This window comes from Podarcis gaigeae, assembly GCF_964106915.1.
Source record: "Podarcis gaigeae genome assembly, chromosome: 3".
Lineage (NCBI taxonomy): Eukaryota > Metazoa > Chordata > Lepidosauria > Squamata > Lacertidae > Podarcis > Podarcis gaigeae.
The window spans coordinates 69,596,704-69,619,175 of NC_139680.1; the positions used below are offsets into that span (position 1 = coordinate 69,596,704).

Sequence of the window (22,472 nt, forward strand, 5' to 3'; positions counted from 1 at the left end):
CGTCCCGTCCCCTCACCCCCACCGCCCGGTTACTGGTAATCTCACTTTTAGCGCTAAATTGCCCTGCTTTTATCAGTGAGATATCGCGGAGAGCTTTCTCTCCGGCGGGAGGCATGCGGCCAAGCGCACGAGGCGCTGATGCTGTAACAGCCATCATTTTGCAAAGATTAAGCACGGCGAGGTTGAATCATTGGACCTGTGAGGGAGGCAGGATCCCCGGCGGAACGAAGTCGCCTTCCTCCCACCGCGGACACCCGGCTCGGCCTGCCTCCGTCTTCCCTGCCGCTCCCTTCACGCCCTGCCCGGCGGCCTCCCCTTTTCTCTCCCGGAGCTGCGCGACTCGCTTCTGCCTCGGCGGCGGGTGGGACGTTCTGCCCGCCTCCGCCTCCTCCTCCTCCTTCCGGGTGGCGGCGCCCGGCTCCATTCCATTCTCTGACCACAGGAGCGAACGAGTGCGCCTGTGGCGGGCTTTGTCCCTAGACGCTCTCCGTACTACCGAGGCTCCCGGCTTCGCTCCTCTCGGAGCCTCTTTTCAAGATGGCGGCCGCACGGCTGGCTCTGCGCGGCCGAGGCTCCCTGCAGCCGGGTCGCCAGTGACGCCCTCCTGGTGCCTCCGCCGGTGCAGCCGACCCGGCTCCGCGCCCCTCTTCTCTCGCCTGCAGAAGGCCTCCCGCCGCCGCCGCCGCAGCTATGCCAGCCTCGGTGCACGCATGAGAGAGGCTGCCTCCGCCGCCGCCGCCGCCGCCATCGCCGCCCGAGCCATGGAGGAGCCGGAGCCGGAGTGCAGCGAGGCTGCCAAAAAGTAACGCATTGGTGGGGACCGGGGGTGAGAGGGAATAGTTTCGTTCGCTTCTCCTCTTTCCCCCTGCTGTTTAAATTGCAGCAGCCACAAGGTCGCCTCTTTGCACAGCAGGAGACTCTTGCATCCCCTTCACAATAGGCTCCGGTCTGCAAGCTTCCGCTTGCCGGGCTGTTCCTGCAAGGGAGCTTTTCTCTGGATGCTGCCTTTGGCTGGGAAAGGGGTGGGAGTGGATGTCCGTCTGTCTGATGTTCAGCTTCGCCGGTGACCTGCTACGTGGATTTTAGTAGCATTGCCTGTGGGGTAAAGCTGGGTTCTGCAGTTTTACAGTCTCGGGGACACCCCACTCCTGGGTAAGGGAATTAATGGTTAAAACAAGCAAACAAACCGAGGGACAAAACTAGGAGTTGACAGTTGTGTGTGTTTATTTGGACTTCAGTTGATTTTGATGCAAGGGAGCATCTTGAAAAAGTGTTGTGTTCTGGATTTGGGAACCATTATTAAAAGGTATAGATCGATCCAGATGCAAGGTGACCTGCATTATTATTTTTCTAGCCCAAGAAGATCCTTTTGAACCCCTTTTCCCATGGTGTAAATGAAAAACAAAAGTGTACATGTAGCAGCCTAATCTTAGATATTCTTACTCGGGAGTAATCCCACTGGGCTAAGTGGGGCATGTTCTGAAGTAAAGGTGCACAGGATTGCAATGAAAATTATTCAGAGTGAAACTAGTGCAGCCTCTGCTGTTTTCAGCCTTTTATCAGGAGAAAGTTGAGAAGGCAATAATTTTCTGATGGTTGCTTTATCTGTTGGTGCAATAGTGGAGACAGTACCAGTATGTCTGAGCCTCATTTTTAAAAACTTTGCTTTCACTATGTGATCATTACAGTATAGATTGTGTGAAGGCTGCTTAGTTGAATTCTACAGTTCTAAAGTGCCTCTGAGAAGAGGTAGATTAACTTAACAGTGCAGTCCTAAGCATTTCTGCTCAAACTGTAAATTCAGTGGCGCTTGCTCTCATGTTAGTGGGGTTAGGATAGCATTTTAAATTGGAGTTGTGGAAAAGGGGATAGATACTCTCTTCAAATTAGTTTGTATAGTAATTCAGTTTATTGGTTTCTTTTCTGTTATTTGATCAGAATGTTAAAAAAAGACAAAGATCTTGTGGGCTTTCACATAAATGCTGAGATGCTATGATGCTATCTTTTTCTGCTCTTGCCAATGATGCAGCAAATAGGATATTCATCAAACTCTTTGCAAAAGTTGTTAACCTACAGACTCAAGTTCCTTCCTGCTTTCTGAATGTGCCCACATTCATATTTCCTTACATCCACGTATTTAACTAATACTGTTGGCCAGACAATGTGAGATTACATGTAATTGTCCCATTCCTCATACTATTTGTTCCTAAGTTAGTTTAATGAAAATTCCACTGAACACTACGACAGTAGAATAAATTTTGTATACAATCAGAGCACTGCAGTGTATTTTCAAGTCTGAATAGCTTGAAACCTATTGCTAATTTCAAATGGATGAAGGAAAATGCAAAAAGCAATACTCTATTCTGCCTGCCTTGAACAGTGAGACCTGAATAAAAATTGGAAGAGAGTTCTACCTTTCAGTTTTAAAGGCCAGCTTGGCACCTACCTCTGTTTTGAAATGCAGAGTGTGGGGTGGGGGGAGACTAGATTGTAATGCAGCTTGCAAGGTGAGGCTTCTCAGTCATTGTGCTTGACTAGTTTATTCCACAGGAAATAAGTCTACCTTCAAGGATTCAGGACATAGTATGTTTTTATATTGTGTTAACCTGTGAACAACCATATGAGATAGATAAAGCTGAAAGATAGTGATTTGCTCTAGGCCACCCAGTGAACTTTACTGGCTGAATAAGGAAATGAACCTATATCTGCAACATCCAACTCTAGGATTAATTCTACCTCCTGAAATTTAAAAGAGGGATGTGACACTGGCAGCTTAACTCTATATACATGGACAATCAAGCTACAGTAGCACTGGGACATGTGGGGGTGATTGTTTGAAATATCTATTATTTTTCATGTGCTGAGTCGGCATTTACGGTAATTGCAAACTTCACATGATCACTGCATTTGCATCTCAGGGCTGGAAACCATACTTGTGTTAGTAGGAATTGACCTTTAGAGATGGGAATGAAAATAACTTCATGGATCTGATGTCTTCAGGTTTCCAGCTGACTGTCAAGCTGCTGCATAACTCATAGTAATTCCCAAGCAATTAGTTCTCTTGCTTAGATAACATCCTGTTGATTCATTTTACTTCTCACCAGCAGGCATTCAGGAAATGCCTCCTTTGAAAAATCCAGCGGTGTATAGTCAGTGCAAAATGGATCATAAATGAAGAAGCTCAATTTTAGCAACTGGAGGGAAAAGCTTGGAGGGTACACATTTACTAGATCCATCTTGTAATGATGATGAAAGTCACCCTTGTCAAGTGTTGAAAAGGAAGTTTTAATTGCAATCATGACAGTGATGGTGAAGATTCTGGTGCTGATTGGCTGAGCTGGTGTGAACATTCCAACTGCTTAGGGAATAATTGTGTGAATAGTATTTGCAGCTCTACTTCTGTGAAGGAAGGGGAAATTGACAGGTTCTTTGCGATTAAAACTTCACACAAGCACTAGGGGACATTATTGTTTTTGTGATGATAACTGAGGCGTGAGTAGGGGGCTCTCTAGATGAAAGGAAGAAAATATGTGGCTGGGACAGAGGCAAAGTAACTGAAGGAAGGGACAGGGAAGGCAGGAGGGACTGAAAAATAAGCATCTGAGGAAAAGTTGTAGGTGAAGGAGAATTAATCAATTTTGGGGTTGGGAGAGGAGTACAAAGAAGACATTCAGACGAGGGGTTCTGGGAATCTGTATGCTAGAAAAGAGAAAGACAAGTTCTAGGGAATCTGGCCCAGAAAAAAATATTAGCTAAAGAAAATGAGCTGGGGGGAGACAAAAGGATAAGCGTGTCTTCTGTAGCATTGCTATCTGGCAATCCTAAGGGGTCAAGAGTAAGCCCCAAAAGCTGGAAATAGGAGACAGTTTTTGCATGCTTATATAAACTAAGCAGCATAGCCCATGGATGTAGGCTTTTAGGGAGCCTTTGATGTTGGACAGCAGCTAATTTGAATGCCTTGTAACATCTTTGGGGCGAAAGTGTCTTGTTCTTCGAGATTTCCAGGGAGGTAGCTATGTTAGTCTGTTGCATCAGAAACAAGAGAGACCTATGGCCATGTAAAGACTAGCAGATTTATTATGGCAAAAGCTTTCATCAGCCAGTTCATCAGATTTATTTATTTTTGATTAGCAGATTTGCAGTTCACTTTTCAAGACAATTCTTTCTAAAGCAGCTTGCAAAATACACACAAATTCAAAACCATTTAAAGCATATCAACTGACAGAACAGAAGTGAACTGACTTCATGAAAGCTTTTGCCATTTAAGATGCTGCAAGATTCTCTGTTTTTGTTCTTAGAAGGACTTTGGATTTGTGTGTTCATTTTCAAGTTTTCCTGTGCTAATCTGCATGTTGCATTGCCATAGTATTATAAAAGCTAAACTATTGGCCAGCATAACAGGCAATTTAATATGTGGTCCATAGTTCTGAGGCCTTTGAATCATAATAATAGGCTTGCATTTGAAAGTGTGGCAACAAACCCTATGTCTGCATGAACATGCAGCGCAATTTCTTATAAATGCAGGTGACTCTCAGAAGGTAAAGTTCTAAATGGTGTTAAGGCAATGGTCCTGCAGCTTGTTTCCAACAGTAACAAGCCAGCTGTTTCCAGAAAGCCCACAGGCAGGGTGTGAAGACAATACTACCCTCTCATCCCGATACTCCCTCTACCCCAAGAACTGAAATTCAGTGACATACTATCTGAACATGGATGTTGCACTTAATTTCCACAGCTAATAGCCATTGATAGGCCTAAGTTAATGGCATCATATGTTATGGCTGTGAATTCCATAAGTTAATTATGTGTTGTTGTGTAAAGAAGCACTTTCTTTTGTCTAACCTGAAACTACTGATAATTTTCATTGGGTAATCCCAGGTTCTAGCATTTCGTGTAACAGAATCAGCCTAATAGTCGGTGGATGCTTTTGAAAATAATATGTATAATCCTGAGATGTTTCTTTTATAGTTCCTGGGTGGTTTAATTCCTGAGTCTAATAAATCAAGTGAAACTCATAATTGTTGTGTGTCTAAAATTAAGTGCATGTACATGCACACATACAATAGAAGTATCTTCTGTACATAACACATAATCCATATTGTTTACCTGGTTACTTATTGTTGATTGGTGTGTGATGTTGGCACAAGCAGAGGGGTAGAATGGTGTGCTTGCATTATCTCTACAAGTTAAATGGTTGATCAACAAAAATGGAGGGTGTTTTGTTTGGGTGTACAGTGTTCTGCAACATGGATGAATTTCCTGTTTAAAATACATTCTAGTAATGTGGATCCTGTTTATTCATAATCTGCATAATTTTGACATGAGTGTTGGTGTGGTCATAATTGATTTGCAACAAATGAAAGCAAATCCTTAAATTCGTTTTTAGGTTTTTTTTAGTTCATATTAAGGGGGGTTTCTCAAAACAGTTGAGGTTGAAATCTATTCTGTAGCTGCACACTGTGATTCATTTGCATCTCTGCTGTAAATATGGATTTGTCATCATTTTAAGTATGCAAGTTAAAAACATTTTTGGCCTGCCTGCATGTGTGTAGGCCTTGACGATGCATAGATACATCATCTAGGACTGGTATGAGGGCCAGACTGCAATGGCGACTTCACCCAACAGTATATTGTGAGTGAAGCTGCCGCTCCTGAGTCCCTCTGCCTCCAGCACCCAGTGCACCAAGGAAGAAACAAGGTGCAGCCAGATGCTGGTGGTAGAGGGACACAGAAGCGGCAGCAGTGCCACTCACAATATACTGCCAGGTGAAACCGCCATCTCGCTCTGGCTCTCATACTGCTGAAGGAGGAACAAGCTATATCAGCCAGAACCAATGTAGCTTGTTCCTCCCTCGGCTGCCTGCGCAGGCCGGCGGATCCTTTAAACCTCTCTGTTGAGGGGCACACAACTGTCCACCCCTTAGCATAGAAGTCCAACGGAGCCCCCACCCTACCTCTGTTAATAAAGATGAGGGACATTTAATTCAGTTTGCACTAGACTATTGGAAAGCACATTGCTAATTTGTTTTCCAGATTTACACCAGACTAGCCTCTTTCTTGACCACCCAGAAATATACTTGTGTGCTTTGTGAGTGGTAAAACATTTTATAGCATGTGCATTCCAGCACAAGAAGTTTTCAGAATTGTATCCATAGTGTTATGTGGGTGTAATTCTGAAGTGCTGATGTGAAAGTGTTTGCTGTATAATTTATGAAACAGGTTTTAGTGCTGGATAAATGTGTTTATAGGGCTAGAGAGAAAGAACAAAGCTGATTATGTAAATAAGATACCAGTTTGGGAATTTAATAACTTGTCAGACTGAAAAGTTGTTGTTGATGCATACAGTTATATACATTGAGTTATTCCAACTCTACAATTCTGTGATTCTATGTCCTATGTCAAAAGTTGGCAGATGCTATGCTGAGACATTTGGTTATGAGCTTTTTACTTTCATTGTTTAACCCCTTTCATTTCAATGCTGACATCTGTTCTAACCCTCAATGTTTTACTAGGGGCACTAGGTTACATTGGTGGGGAGCCAGTTTTGAGCTAGTATTAGTAGCTAACCCAAAAATTCTAGTGCTTGAAACAGTCTAGGCAAACCCACCGAACAATGTCCAAGGAAGCCCCCTTCAACCCTTTTCTGCTTCAGAAGCTTGTCGGTTTGGCTCTGCTGCTTGACAGTCAAACCGTCTCCAGGAGGTTCCCAGGCCACTTCTGCAACTTCAAGGTTTGCAGTCTTCTCCTATCATACTCTGGGATGCAGGTGGCGCTGTGGGTTAAAGCCTCAGCGCCTAGGACTTGCCGATCGAAAGGTCGGCGGTTCGAATCCCTGCGGCGGGGTGCGCTCCCGCTGCTCGGTCCCAGCGCCTGCCAACCTAGCAGTTTGAAAGCACCTCCGGGTGCAAGTAGATAAATAGGGACCGCTTACCAGCGGGAAGGTAAACGGCGTTTCCGTGTGCGGCTCTGGCTCGCCAGAGCAGCGATGTCACACTGGCCACGTGACCCGGAAGTGTCTCCGGACAGCGCTGGCCCCTGGCCTCTTGAGTGAGATGGGCGCACAACCCCAGAGTCTGTCAAGACTGGCCCGTACGGGCAGGGGTACCTTTACCTTTACCTTTACCTATCATACTCACCAGAGGATGGTGCCACATAGCAATGGTGAGTGTACTGAGCAAAAATGAGGATGCTAGTCCCTTTGAGCCTACCCATGTGCTGATGCCATCCTCCAGCTTCTTCCACCATCACAACTATGATGGGCCGTGACCAGAGAAACTCTCCAAGGAAAAGCATGTTATTAGTGATGTAGAATACCATGAAGCAGAACATAATTTCTACGAGTGCTTACATAACTGATTTTCCCTGTCAACTGATAGTAAAGTGATGGTACTGATCTTTCTTAAAAATTGTGCATTTGATGCATATGATACTTCAGTTTCACCATACTCAATACTGTATAAGCATTTTAGTAAGGTATTATATTTTTATATTCTGATTTTTCAGTTGCCTAGAAGATTGTTTTTCAATATCCAGTTGCTTGGGAAAGAAGGTCTTTATGCAATCTGCATTGGTCTTTCTTATGGCATTTGAACTGGAAAACAGGAAATCGGCTTAACTTGCACCTGGCCCTCTTTATCTGTTTTTCCTTCTGTAGCATGCACCCTGTGGAGAATGGCAAAGCTGCAAATGGAGCAGATTAGAGTTGTAATGTGGCTTCTGCACTACCAGTGCTGGCTGAATTTCCAAGTGCCCAGAGGTTCCTATTCTATTTGTTATAAGGCATTGAATAGCCAGACTCTAATCTGTTGAGGAATTGTTCTGAAAATTTCGCTTTTGTAATTAATTTGAAATTACCATACTTCTCATGTTTATTAATTTGGAACATGCATGATTTTATAGTGCATGGTCTGTGAAAATGATTCAGGTGATCTGTTGCAGCAGTCATAGCAAAAAGAATTAGCTTGAACTGCGTGGCTTAATTAGTGCTTTCAAGGCTGCCTGTATTGTTATGCAACCCAGTAGTATTGGCCTTTGTGGAATGTAGACTATGCTGTGGTGGCAAAACAACATCTCTATGTTAAAGAAAAATAGTTGGGTGCATGTCAATAGAATTTCATCCTTAGTAGCAAAATGGTTAGCTTTAACTATAGTTGAGGGCATGTCTACATATTGCTCTATTGAATTGCATAGAACTTTAAAAATACATGTTTCTGATTTTGGTGAGATAATGAATTGGATTCTGGGTAAGTCAGTTGCACTTAGGACCCATTGAAATAACCGTGAAAAGTTTGTAATGATAGACTACATTCATATATGCACTTACCTGGAATCAAATTTCATTGAACTGTGTGGAAATTACTTTTGAGTAGACATGCATTGAATTTTACTGTTTGTGAAGACTTATTGGTTTCAGTGGGAGCTAAGTTCAACTGACTGACTTCAGATCCAAGTTCCAAGCCAGTGTATCTTAAACTGAAATAGTCCAATAAATTGTGAATAAACATTGGTGTTTTCTGTTCAGAAATTGTGTATGCTGCCTTCCTAGAGGAAGACATTGTAAATGTAGATAAGCAGCACTGGTAAGTGTTTGGTAAGAAATGCAGTCTTCTAAGCTAAAGGAAGAAGAATTAATTATAGAAAGTGCAAGGATTTATTTATTCTTTCATTTTAGATATTTATAGGCTACTCATAACAAAAGTTCTCAGGATATTATAGCCTGGCTTAGTACTCTCTCACAATACATTTTGTTTTTGTTTTTTTAGGCAGAGTAAAGGCATCAGGCAGCAATGGCACCACTAGGTGGGTATGCCTTTGCTTGAAATAATCCTGCGTAAAAGAACTCAGAAATTAGCACAACACAAAGGATGGTTGCTAATTTTCTATGATTGAAAAATTTGCAGTTTTCATGTGGAAAAATAATGTATTTTTTGCTAAGCAGAAAAAGTGTTGTAAAGTGACTGACTTGGTTAAGACTTGAAGCAAAAAAAATGTGAGCAGAGGAAGGTAACCAAGATGATGAAGCAATGGTCTGGAAACCAAGCCTTATGAGGAATGGTTGAGAGAGCTTGGTATGTTTAGCCTGGAAAAAAGGAGACTGAGGGGAGATAAGAGCCATTTTCAGGTATCTAAAGAGCTGTCACATGAATGATGGAGCAAGCTTGTTTTTCTCCTGCTCTGAATTATAGGACCAAAACCAATAGCTTCGAGTTACAAGAAGGGAGATTTTGACTAAACATACAGAAAAACTGTCTGACAGTAAGAGCTGTTTGACAGTGGAACAGACTCCCTTGGGAGGTTGTGGGCTGTCCTTCCTTTGAGGTTTTTAAGCAGAGGTTGGACAGCCATTTGTCATGGATTCTTCAGTTGAGTTTCCTGCGTTGGACTAGGAGTTGGATTAGGTGACGCTCAGGGTGTCTTCCAACCCTACAATTATATGATTCAAACCACAGTACACCTTAACTCAGAAATGGCAACCACAGTTCAGATATCGTTTCCAATTCTGTAAGTAGGCAATCATTGGATTGTGCAAACTAGTGTTGTTGTTCAGGTGTAATAGCAAATGTGAAACTGGGAAGATGAGGAGGGCAAAGGGAAATTGGGGAGTTTAACAGCACTCATTCATGTAATGACAAGACATTATTTGGTGTTGCATCTGAACTGGGTCACTTTGTAAGCCCTTTGTCATATGAACAAAGAAATGTCAATTGCCTCTAGTTAGAGGGCCTGTATTTTCAAACTATTAGTACTGAGAAAATAGATGCATTTTATTCTGTTGTAATTATTTATCAGCGCTAAAACTGAGCTATCCACCCAGTCTTCATGCAAAATATAAAACTATTCAGATTTCAGCTAAATGGAGTATCTTGTAGGTCTGGAACAGTGAACAGAAATACTCTACACTTCAATATTTTATTGCAGGTCCCACTCATTAATACAGTTGTACCTCGGCTCCTGAATGCCTTGGGAGTCAGAATGTTCCGGCTCCCAAACGATCGAAAACCGGAAGTGAGTGTTCTGGTTTTCAAATGTTCCTTTGGAAGCTGAACGTCCGACAGGGCTTCTGCGGCTTCCGTTTGGCTGCAGGAGCTTCAATCAGAAGCTGTGCTTTGGTTTTCGAATGTTTTGGGCCAGTCACACTTCTTTGAAGTCTCTCAGCCCCACTCACCTCACAGAGTGTTTGTTGTGGGAGAGGAAGGGAAAGGAGAATGTTAGCCGCTTTGAGACTCCTTAGGGTAGTGATAAAGCGGGATAGCAAATCCAAACTACTACTACTACTACTACTACTATTCTTCTTCTTCTTCTTCTTCTTCTTCTTCTTCTTCTTCTTCTTCTTCTTCTTCTGATGTTAACACTCCTATTTTTGAAGTTTTGTGGATAACTAGTTGATACAGTCTTTTGAGCAGGATTTGCAGTTATAAATTACCGTATTTTTCTGTCTATAAGATGCCCCCCTATTTGGGGGGGACTCAGATTTAAGAAAAGGGGGAGATATATCCGTGTATAAGACACCCCCTAGTTTTTGAGATTATTTTTTAGGGGGGGGGACCTAGTCTTATACACAGAAAAATACGGTAGTTGGTCAATCATTGTTCATGCATCCTGTAAGATTAATGGTGTAAAAATTGGGGATGGTGACATGGATGCACATCTCTTGCTTTTTCTTTTAGATAGAATTTTAAAAGCCCTTACTAGTTTTTTCATCAATTTCAAGTTAGGTTGTCTCAGAATATTAAATCTTTTGTATGTCGTACTAAAGTTTGATACTCGAATATGGAGAAACAAATATATTTTTCAGTTTTTGATCTTGCCAGTTACAGAGAACCAAGAGTTCTGATTACATTCTTCTGTTGTGAGAACATGAAGAGCTGCCAGAAATGCTAAAGGGTTTTATTTGACTAGCTGGTGATCTCAGAACCACAGAAGGCTGCTAAGTACTTAAGTATTTTACAAATTCTGCTCATGTCACAAACTAGAGCAAATTTCTTTTTCCTCCAACTCCCCGCCCCCCCGGGAGAAAATATATATTTTTACTGGCTTTACTTCTGCTGCTGGTCATTAATGACTACTGTACTCCCAGTATATCTAATATCCTTTTTCCATCTGTCAGTTTTGAGGGTTTCAAAACATGGTGCTGCTTTACTTATGCAGTATCCTCCCCTTTATAAGCAAGGCAGGTGCTGACATAGGCATCATTTTGGTTTTCTCTGCTTACCTAGGCATTTTAAGTGTCCTAGATTATTATTTTAGCAGCTTCTGCTTGTTTTGATGACTTGATTCCATATGTTTTTATATTGGTTGGTTTGTGTTGTACGTACCTGGCCTTGATGGTGCAATATAAATGCTTAAAATAAGTAGTTCCATTTGACCAACAATTTCACATGTTAGTTCTTTAATCTTTAATAGCTACTGTCTAGATATGGTGATACAGTGGTGCCCCGCAAGACGAACGCCTCGCAAGACGAAAAACCCGCTAGACGAAAGGGTTTTCCGTTTTGGAGGCGCTTTGCAAAACGAATTTCCCCATGGGCTTGCTTCGCAAGAAGAAAGCCCATAGGCAAATCTCCGGGGACCTCTTTTAAATGCTGGCGGTGGGGAGCAAAGCCTTTTCCCCCCCCCTCCGGCCTTCAGAAGAGGTCCAGGAAGGCCGGCAGGGGCCGAAAGGCTTTGCTCCCCACCGCCAGCATTTTAAAAGCCGTCCGGGATAGCAGGGAAGCGCTTCCCGCTATCCCGGACGGCTTTTGAAGGCAGGCGGGGGGGGGAGCAAAGACTTTTGCCCCCCGCCAGCCTTCAGAAGAGGTCGGGGGACAGACTGTCCCAGGACCTGGTCTGAAGGCGGTTTCCATAGGAACGCATTGATTGATTTTCAATGCATTCCTATGGGAAACCGTGCTTCGCAAGACGAAAAACTCGCAAGACGAAAAGACTTGCGGAACGAATTAATTTCGTCTTGCGAGGCACCACTGTATAATACTTAATTTGTTAATGAGCCCTAGAGCTTCACATCTGTTTGACTGATAACATCTGCTCAATCATGGGTATCTTTCCTATTCCTTTGCAGTGAAATGGGATGCAAATAATTATTTCACTTTCTCTGCAATTTTTCTGTCATTCTTGAATTGCATTTATCATCTAACAGTCCAGTTGCTTACTGAAAGCTCTTGTTTCTGACATATTTAAACAAGTGTTGTTGAGTTGGCTGTAACGTTTAAGCAATAATTTCCTTAAAATATCTCCCATTTGAGCATCCAACACTTGATGAGTTGGTTGTAACGTTTAAGCAACAATTTCCTTAAAATATCTCCCATTTGAGCATCCAACACTTGTTGAGTTGGTTGTAACGTTTAAGCAATAATTTCCTCAAAATATCTCCCATTTGGGCATTCATATTTCCATCACTGACTGCTCATCCTATAAATGATTCTTTAAAGAAGGCTATGGGAGAGGAAGAGACTAGCTACATGGTGCTATACATAGGAACTATTTTCAAGTTTTCACAGTTGTTATGCTTAAGAATCAGAATTATGCAATAGTAGGGAGTCAGTCTTACCGTTTTGGTCCTTAACTTTGGTAATTACCTGATTCCTTTTTTTGGACTTGCTATGGGGAACAACCAGAATCTGAAATGAAATAAATTTGCTAATTCTCATTTTGTACTCTAGTTCCTTTATTTTATGCCACCTTTATTTTCTAAGTTGTAAATATATTTCACACAAATGAACATTCTTATCTCTTCTGAGTTGACTTCATCGTGACAGAGGAGAGGATTATTCTTCCTTCATTAGCCTGACAGATGGTGACATTACAAGTCAGTTCATTTTTTCTCAGACATAAAATAAGCACTTGCTCTTTTATCCAATTCTCTTGGCTTAGACTGAGTGATATTTTAAATGTCAGCAGTGGTGTTTTGCAGAGATTATCAATTACGTGCTGGTGATATTACAATAACTTCTTAAGATTTTTGTACTAAATTAATTACCTCATAAAATCTAATAAACCGTTAATGCTGATCTCTGGCTTTTCTTGGTCTAGAATACTCTTTTTAATTGGAAACATTACAGAGTAAGGTTAGCTTTACCAAAGATAACTAGGAGCAGACTGAATGGAGTGACAGATGAACCACTGTATCTGTAGTAATAATGATAATAATAATTTATTATTTATACTCTGCCCATCTGGTTGGGTTTCCCCAGCCACTCTGGCCGACTCCCAACAGAATATTAAAAACACAATAAAACATCAAACACTAAAAACTTCCCTAAACAGGGATGCCTTCAGATGTCTTCTAAAAGTCAGATAGCTGTTTATTTCCTTGACATCTGATGGGAGGGCATTCCACTGGGCAGGTGCCACTACCGAGAAAGCCCTCTGCCTGGTTCCTTGTAACTTGGCTTCTTGCAGTGAGGGAACCGCTAGAAGGCCCTCAGAGCTGGACCTCAGTGTCCGGGCAGAACGACAGTGGAGATGCTCCTTCAGGTATACTGGGCCGAGGCCGTTTAGGGCTTTAGAGGTTAGCACTAGCATTTTGAATTGTGCTCAGAAACGTACCAGGAGCCAATGTAGGTATTTCAGGACCGGTGTTATGTAGTCACCAGTTTAGCTGCTGCATTCTGGATTAGTTGTAGTTTCCAGGTCACCTTCAAAGGTAGCCCCACGTAGTGTAACCCTTCTGCTTGCCCCAACCCGAGTGAAGGGTAATGAGGGCCATGGCCATGAAAAAGATGTTTTTCACTGTGCTAGCTCCATGCCCATCATCATTACATAGACCAACTCAGGATCCAGCAGATCTTGACTCACCTAGCTCTACTCCCCAAAATGCCTCGTTTTTGGGGTTTTCTGCCAAGCTCTGCCTACCCATGCTTTTTGCGGATGCATTGTGGACCTCTGTAGCAGTGGAGACCTCCTGCCAACAGAACCCAGTGGAGCTCAGTGCAGCCAGGTGGTTGGACATCTCCACCCCCTTCAGCTGAGCAAATTAGGGGTTAAGATTGCCTTACTCCCTTGGTAGGATGCATTGAAGTATACCCCAGATGGTATTATAAAAGACAACATTTTTTGCATGTATTTCTCCTTGTAAACAAAAGCACAAGTGTAAGGATTTTCCCCCACTTCTTCGAATTATGCCTCTGACATCTAGTTATCTATCTTCGGGGGGGGGGGGGAGCTGCACCTTTATTTTCTCTTTAAGATGCCATAGATGTCTTTAAGATCTGTAGAGAAAGGCTCAATTTCCATATTGTCCTTTTTATATAGAATTCATATTTCTTGTCTCTTGGAAAATTCTGCACCTACCCAAAATTTGAACTCAAGTACACCCAGACTTTTATTTTTCCTGTAGCACTTGCTGCAGCTGTAAATTGAGAAGCTGGCATATTCTTGTAGCACTTTGTCTCAGCAGTGGAAGCTTGTTTTAACTTCTGTTATCATAGGATTAGCTCTGATGCTGATGCTGCACAGTTCGGTAACTCTTACATCTTTTGCTTCAGCTGTGGCACCAGCAGCTCTGGGGCTGTAGCTCGTGGGTTCTCTCATCTCACAGCCACAACAGGTGCAGTAGGGGAACAAGGCCACGCCATCGAAATATCAGCTTCTGCTGTCCTTGCTGAAATTGCTGCAGCTAATCTGCTAGCCTGCAGTGACACTGTTGTCATAGAAATATGTCATTGTGGTTCGAGGACCCGACCCCCGCGAAGTAAAATGAAGACACAGGGACACGCGATATAAGGTTAATGGGCTAGAAAAGGCCACAACTTTATTGATTACAGCAATGAAAAGGTATTGGCTTAGGCATTGGATCGCGAAACAAGTGGGTTTATTCACCAGGGGTTCATCACCTGTTGATGCTAATCCAACTATAGGCTCACCCCTGATGTCACCGAGGGTCGTGCCATGGCCTCCCGCCAAGCAGGCTTCGGACGGAATACACGACCGCCAGATTCCTTTAGCGGAATACCCCTAGAGATTGAAGGCATAGGCGATGGCCACACCCAGCACTTCGACACACCACAACACATTATTCCAATGCCTAACCTACCCACCAATACCACCAAAAAGTTGTGACGATTGCTACGAGGTAGGCGAAAAAACCAAAAAGCCTAATGCCAAATGGAAAAACTCCTACCAGGCCCCCCGGGCAACCGGGGCGACCAACCTAAGGTCCATAGCTATGCCAATGACCTAAGCCCTAACTCAAAGGGAGTGGAGGGTGGGTGACTCGCACAGGACGACAAAGAGAAATGAGGCCGGGGAAAGGCTGGCACTGCAGCATAAAGGCTGCTGGACACGCCCCCCCATGGCACCTGGTTGGACGGCCACCGGGGGGGGGGTGAGTGCCAGCCAGGTGAGCTGGAGGCAGGGGGCAACGCCCCCTGCTAGGAGCGGTGTTCAGGCTCCCGCCCACAACCACTCCCCTCTCTTTCAGGGAGGAGAGTCTTTCTTAATACAGCTATTACTGTAGCTTCCCCATTGTCTTGTGTTGATTTTGTTATCGGGGAAACTACTGAAGGTAACATGAAGTTACAAGAAGATGCATAGATTGTAATTTGCCAGTTGCGACAAGTAGTGTAAATCCTTTTACTTTTTATTCATAAATACTATTATTATTATTATTATTATTATTATTATTATTATTATTATTACTACTACTACTATACCCCACCCATTTGTCCCTGGAGAGAAGACATTGGGGTGCTTAATTTTCATAAACTGATATTCAAAAAGGAATAAATACAGATAAATGCATATTGAAGCTTAGTTAAGTAACTCTGCAAGGATTCTTTTCCTGAGCAGTTTATAAATAATAATATATATATTATTCTTCTTCTAAATAATAAATAAATGTTAAAAGCTGGGCCAAAAATGAATTGACAATTAGCTATCTAGAGTTTAAAAAGAAGAAGAACCAGGTATTTTAAAATGAACATGAGTACAGTGGTACCTCGGGTTAAGAATTTAATTCGTTCCGAAGGTCCGTTCTTAACCCGAAACTGTTCTTAACCTGAAGCACCACTTTAGCTCATGGGGCCTCCTGCTGCTGCTGCGCCACCACCGCCTGTTTTCTGTTCCCATCCTGAAGCAAAGTTCTTCAGGTACTATTTCTGGGTTAGTGGAGTCTGTAACCTGAAGTGTCTGTAACCTGAGGTACACTGTATCTTGAATCCTGCCAGGGTATTGAGAAAGCTATCAGAACACCAAGGTATGAGAGGCACAATTAAGCTTAATAAATAATAATAATAATAATAATAATAATAATAATAATAATAATAATAATAATACCATGCAACCAAATTCTTTCCTTTGGGTCAAATACATAATGAGGCTAGGAAGTGACTCAGTTCTAAGCTATTCTCTTGAGAGTGCTAAATCAAACGAAACATGACAAAAGTGAAACTTAATGCATAGCAAGTTGACAATAATATGAATTCTAGATAGTGTTCTATCATGAATTTGAATCTCAAATGTGGGCAGAGCTGACTCTGGTAAAAGCGTAATCAATTAAAAGTCTATAAACGGGACTGCAATTTAGTTTGGTTGTTGTGGGTGAGGTTTTAAGTCTGCGGAAATGAACATGAAAAATATAAGTGATTTCAGGCAAATTGTTAGAGACTGTAGATCGGAACAAGTTGGTTAAGCATGTGGTTTAGCAAACGTCTGTTGCCTCACAGTGAAGTATGATTTATTTTATTTATTTATAGTAATGCTAAGCTACCTCATTACCAAAGTTCTCCGGGCTGCATAATTTAAATGGGTTAAAATGCAGTAAAAATGTGACTACAACATAAAAGAAACCATAGCACAGATAAAGCAATAAAATTAAAGCACAAACAGGTCTTATAACTTCAAAAAGCCAAAATCAGTTTTGAAAGGCCAGCTCTCGCTTGATGGTGGCCTCTGACAATGACCTCAAGGAAGAGGAACCTGTGAGAGGAAGGGACCTTTCATGTAACCTGGCTGAAAACTGCTGAGGTTTTTTAAGGTCAAAGCCAACACTCTGAGCTGGGTCTGGAAAATGACTGGAATCCAGTGTAGTTACAAAGCAACTGGCATAATTCAAAACATCTAGCCCCAGTTAACAACATTGCAGCCCAGATTTCTAGACTGTTACCATAATAAAGCATCTTTCCAAACATTCTTGTGCTCCCTAATCATGACATGCTGCCTTTGTCTGCTTCAAAGTGATTTTTTTAAATAGTAAAACAAAATTTTGACACACAGAAACTTTGTGAGCCAGATCTTGAGGTGGTATCTGTCTGCCTTATAGCTGGAGTTATTTGTGGTTTGGAGAAGTCATGTCTGAAAGCTTTGTCCCAGGATCAAATAGAGCAGTGCTCTTTGATTTACTGACCTTTGTTTCTTGTTGCATGTAAGTGAAAGAAAGCTATCATTAGCATTTAAGAAAGTTCCTGGAAGGTTTAATGGCATCGGTGGATTAGTTTGCCATCCCTTTCACAACTAGGTGCATACAAGTTTCGTAAACCAGAAGGCTGATTTTGATGTCTGTCCTCCCAAAGTTTCTAGTCCTTCTGAAGTATTGCTCCTTGTTTCCCATCTACATCTCAGTGAGATTTCAAAATTGTACTTCCCACTCTAGTACACAAAGAAAGGCCGGAGGGGGCAGCACATAATGACTCAGATTGTTGGTCAGTTGAGCTCAGTATTATTTATGTTGATATGCAGCAGCTCAGGTAGACATTTCTTCCATGCCTGCTTCCATATGTTGCCTTTTCTGGAGAGGCAGGGAGCAGGAACTATGACTTCCTGCATGGAAAGTGAGTGTTCTGCCTCTGGGTGACTGTTCTCCATAGTAGCAGTTCTATCTCATTAGCTCAGTGTTTTTCCAACCTATTTCTGGCTGTGGTCCCCTTCCGACCTTGTTTCGTTCCTGTGCCCCCACCCCAGACTTATGGTAGCGGGCAGTGGGCAGCTGCCTCCCCAAAAAGTAAAAGTCAATACAAATATGAGGTTCTGCCCCCCTAACAAAAATTCTAGCTCTGCCCAGGCCCCCTCCTACCGGTAGACAGATAGTTATTTAAATGTTTTGTTTGTAAATAGAACATCTTTTATTTATAATTATTATAATTTATGCAAAATACAGTTGAGTAGAATGCAACCCCCTGCAACGTAGGAAACTCAGCTAAACTCATCCACGACAGATGGCCATCCAACCTCTGCTTTGAAACCTCCAAGGAAGGAGAGTCAAGATCCCCCCAAGGGAGAGCCATCTTCCATGTATTATAAAAAGTAAACAACACTTATTTGACCCCAGTTATTTGAGATGGAGGGGGAAACATATAGATAAAGTCCAAAAGGTGCACAGGGAGTTCTGTATATGTGGGAGAATTTTTAAAAGCAAGTGGTCCTCACTGACCTGGTGCAAAAAGATTTGTCATCCGGAGGAGCCCTGGCTGCCTAGATAAAATACTATAGCCCCCCCCCCTTACCTGGGAGTAAGGCCCACTGAACTCAAGAGTAGACAGTAGCATCAGACGACCCTGCTCAGCTAGGCACTGGGGTGGATGTCATCCTGCGCCTTGCAGAGCCGGGCCAACAATGCAGGCCGGCCGGCCCTGCACCCACTCTGCAACATCCGAAGACCCTGATCTGCTAGGTGCTGGGGTGAATTGCACCCGCCTTGCAGAGTCAGGCCCAGGCTGCCACCAGGCCCAGCACTGGCGGCAGCAACGAGCATCTCTGGCTCACTTAGCCCCACTCCAGGTCACCTGAAGGTTCTGGATCAGGGGCTCTACAGGTCAAAAAGGGAGCCTCAGCGACCACCCTCTCCCACCAGAAACAAATCAAGACTGCCCCAAGAAAACACACATGGCAAAAAGGAGTGTTGGTCCCTGGTGGGCCACCCCCTTACCCGCTTGCAGTTGGCCAAGCAGATAGCCAGCCATCAGGATTTTTTAAGAATCACTTTTAAAATTCACTTCTCACTTCCTTCTGTGGCCCCCTAGCCTACTTGGTTTTCACCTGGGGCCCCCTTGGAATATCTTTGGGGCCCCCGGTTGGGAAACACTGCATTAGCTAATCAGATGGGGTAGCTTCTGACCCTCAAAATACCTGGTGTGTGAGACTAGATACTTCCATAATGGAGTATCTGTTACCCTGTTACCTTCCCAGCCAAGCAAGGGGCATGTGAGTGTGTATGTGCATGGAAATTGGTGTCCCAAGAATGATTTGGGAGCACATGACATTCACATGGAGAGAGATGTGCTTACCTTCATTCCTAGGCATGTAATACTACTACTACTACTACTACTACTACTACTACTAATAATAATAAATGTATACCCCGCTCATCTGGCTGAGTTTCCCCAGCCATTCTGGGGGGCTTCCAATCAAGTATTAAAAACAATACAGCGTTAAATATTAAAAACTTCCCTAAACAGTGCTGCCTTCAGATGTCTTTTAAAGAGAAGATAGCTGCTTATTCCACAGGGCGGGCGCCACTACCAAGAAGGCCCTCTGTCTTGTTCCCTGTAGCCTCACTTCTCGCAATGAGGCCCTCAACGCTGGATCTCAGTGTCCAGGCTGAACGATGGGGGTGGAGACGCTCCTTCAGGTATACAGGACCGAAGCCGTTTCGGGCTTTAAAGGTCAGCACCAACACTTTGAATTGTGCTTGGAAGCGTACTGGGAGCCAATGCAGATCTCTCAGGACTGGTGTTATGTGGTCCCGGTGGCCACTCCTAGTCACCAGTCTAGCTGCCGCATTCTGGATTAATTGCAGTTTCCGGGTTACCTTCAAAGCCCCACGTAGAGCGCATTGCAGTAGTCCAAGCGGGAGATAACTAGAGCATGCACCACTCTGGCAAGACAGTCCGCAGGCAGGTAGGGTCTCAGCCTGCATACCAGATGGAGCTGGTAGACAGCCGCCCTGGACACAGAATTAACCTGCGCCTCCATGGACAGCTGTGAGTCCAAAATGACTCCCAGGCTGTACACCTGGTCCTTCAGGGGCACAGTTACCCCATTCAGGACCAGGGAGTCCCCCGCCCACCCCCTGTCCCCCAAAAACAGTAATTTTGTCTTGTCAGGATTCAGCCTCAATCTGTTAGCTGCCATCCATCCTCCAACTGCCTCCAGAATGCAATTCTAATCCCTTTGTGTTTGTCCTGTGCTACAGAAATCTGTGACCTTTATTATTTTATGGGCACAAGAGTATACATTGTACCTTACCATGCTATTCGAGGAATATTACGACTTCTAACTTTTTGTTTGCTGGTAAGTGGTGGAGGATTTTTCTTTTTTCTTTTTCCTTTTCCTTTTTGCCTTTTCCAACTTCAGACAGAAAACTGGGGTGGGGGTGGGGAGCTGCATTGTTGGGAGAGCTGCTGTATGTCACATGGGAGTGGCAAGTGTACAGAAAGTTCACAATGATAGGGTGGAGACACACTAATGGGTTGCCTTTTCTAAACTGACCTCTATATCTTAATTCCTTTTGCTACTTAGGCAAGACAGTAAGTCTGAAGATGTCTCTGGCAGGATCTCCGAATCTGATCCTGAGGACTTGTCTGATGAAGAAAATGCTGAAACTTCCTATGGAAACTCTCCTCCTAGCACACCACGGCAGAATAAGCGCTCGTCAACGAAGCATCTGAAAAATAGCGTTGGGAGACCTACTGGCCGCTTTTTAAGAGGTATGTGTGTGGTACGCTGGAAATGATAGACGTTTTAGCCCAAAACAGCTAGAGGGCTCAAAGTTGGCCAGTCTAGCCCAATATTGTCTACTCTGACTGGCAGTGCCTCTCCAGTGCTGTGTGGGCATAGAAACCCTTTCCCCATCACCTCCTTCCAGAAGGATTTAAGTGGGAAAAACATGGATTGCTAACTACTATGCTGTGACTCCTCCCTTATTAATAACTCTGATAGTGGCTAAGAGAGGAGCCTTGAATACAGTCTCCTGTATTTTCTGTGGGACTAATCCTGAGGATTAGATAAATCATTTTTTCTACAGAGTTTTGTAGTAATAATGCAGGTGCTTTCTCCAAGAAATCATACAGGAAGGTTATCAGAACACCCTTCATTGCCATTGTGTGCATCTGTATGCACAACATTAGTATTGACAGGTATTTATTTTTCTGTGCTGTGCTGATGATATTAATGATTCTGCCCAAATCTCACATTACCGCTCATACTAATGTAGCTCGCAAACAGTACAGCATGCTAGTTAGCGTTTTTTGTGTAAAATAGCTGCATTCTGTGAATATAGGAAGTCCATTTAGTTTATGCTGCTGTTTCATTGTCATCATACTAATTGTAATAATAATAATAATAATAATAATAATAATAATAATAATAATTAATAATAATAATAATATAATATATTATTTATACCCCACCCATCTGGCTGGGCCTCCCCAGCCACTCTGGGCGGCTTTCATAAAACCCCAAAATACAGTAAAATATCACACGTTAAAAACTTCCCTGAACAGGGCTGCCTTAAGATGTCTTCTGAATGTCAGGTAGTTGTTTATCGCTTTGACATCTGCTGGAAGGGCGCCACAGGGTGGGCGCCACTACCGAGAAGGCCCTCTGTCTGGTTCCCTGTAGCTTCGCTTCTCGCAATGAGGGAACCGCCAGAAGGCCCTCGGCGCTGGACCTCAGCGTCCGGGCAGAATGATGGGGGTGGAGACGCTCCTTCAGGTATACTGGACCGAGGCTGTTTAGGGCTTTAAAGGTCAGCACCAACACTTTGTAAACATTTATAAAGTGCTGCAGAATGTTTAGAACACTCCACAGTCCTAACACAACAGATTAGAGTAGGTCAATTTTTTTTTTATCCCCATATAGATAAATGGGATCTGAGGCTGAAAAGAGTGGCTTTCTACGACCACCTGGCAAGCCCATAATAGGTCAAGATTTGAACTTGAGACTTCTGATTTGTAGCTCATTCTCTTAGCCACTATGCTGAACCTGCTCTCCAACTAGGTTGAACATATATCACTTAGTTCCTTTTTATTTTATGTAACAGGAAGAGAGAGTTCACCACCCTCTGTTAAAGCGGTTAGTGGTTCAGGTACAACATGTATAGTACGTAATTTATGATTCATGGCAAGAGCAGCACAGAAGTTTCCCCAGCAATGCCTGAAGTACAGAAGATTCATGATGCTGGAAAGTAGAAGAAAAGTGGTAGAGATGGGAACATATACTGCACTGAAACCTCCACCCGCCCCCGAGAGCATTATACCTTTACCTCCCCTCCCCAATACCAGTAGTATAGAACTCAAAGATGGAGCAAACTGCTACAGCAGTTTTCTCCAACCCTCAGAGCCTGGTAGTTTCTGTGAGAGGGCAATGGATCTATTACAATTATATCCCCCTATTGCATGCGTGCAAAAATGGTTGCTAAAAACAACTCTCATTCTCTATGCAACATTTTCTTTTTTGAAACTTGTTAGGGCAGGGTTGGATGGGGGGGGGGGTAGGGGGAGAGAGCAAAAATTCTCCTCCTCCCTTCCATTAGACTTGTGCTC

The 22,472-nt window shown here is 43.2% G+C and overlaps 2 protein-coding genes across 10 annotated transcripts in view; both read left to right on the forward strand.

Annotated features, from left to right (window-relative positions):
* The window catches only part of ACAT2 (acetyl-CoA acetyltransferase 2), an 833,137-nt gene that overhangs the window by 410,087 nt on the left and 400,578 nt on the right, over positions 1-22,472 (forward strand). The window lies entirely within an intron of this gene.
* The window catches only part of MAP3K4 (mitogen-activated protein kinase kinase kinase 4), a 73,020-nt gene that overhangs the window by 15,883 nt on the left and 34,665 nt on the right, over positions 1-22,472 (forward strand). For 4 of the 9 annotated variants that reach the window (XM_083732024.1, XM_083732026.1, XM_083732025.1 and 1 more), the window contains exons 1-2: positions 47-802; positions 20,449-20,636. In XM_083732024.1, the coding sequence (XP_083588150.1) occupies positions 114-802; positions 20,449-20,636 (877 nt within the window). In that variant the 5' untranslated portion in view covers positions 47-113. Of the gene's footprint in view, positions 1-46; positions 814-20,448; positions 20,637-22,472 lie in introns of those variants that run through there. The other 5 variants (XM_083732032.1, XM_083732028.1, XM_083732031.1 and 2 more) reach the window with 2 other exon arrangements.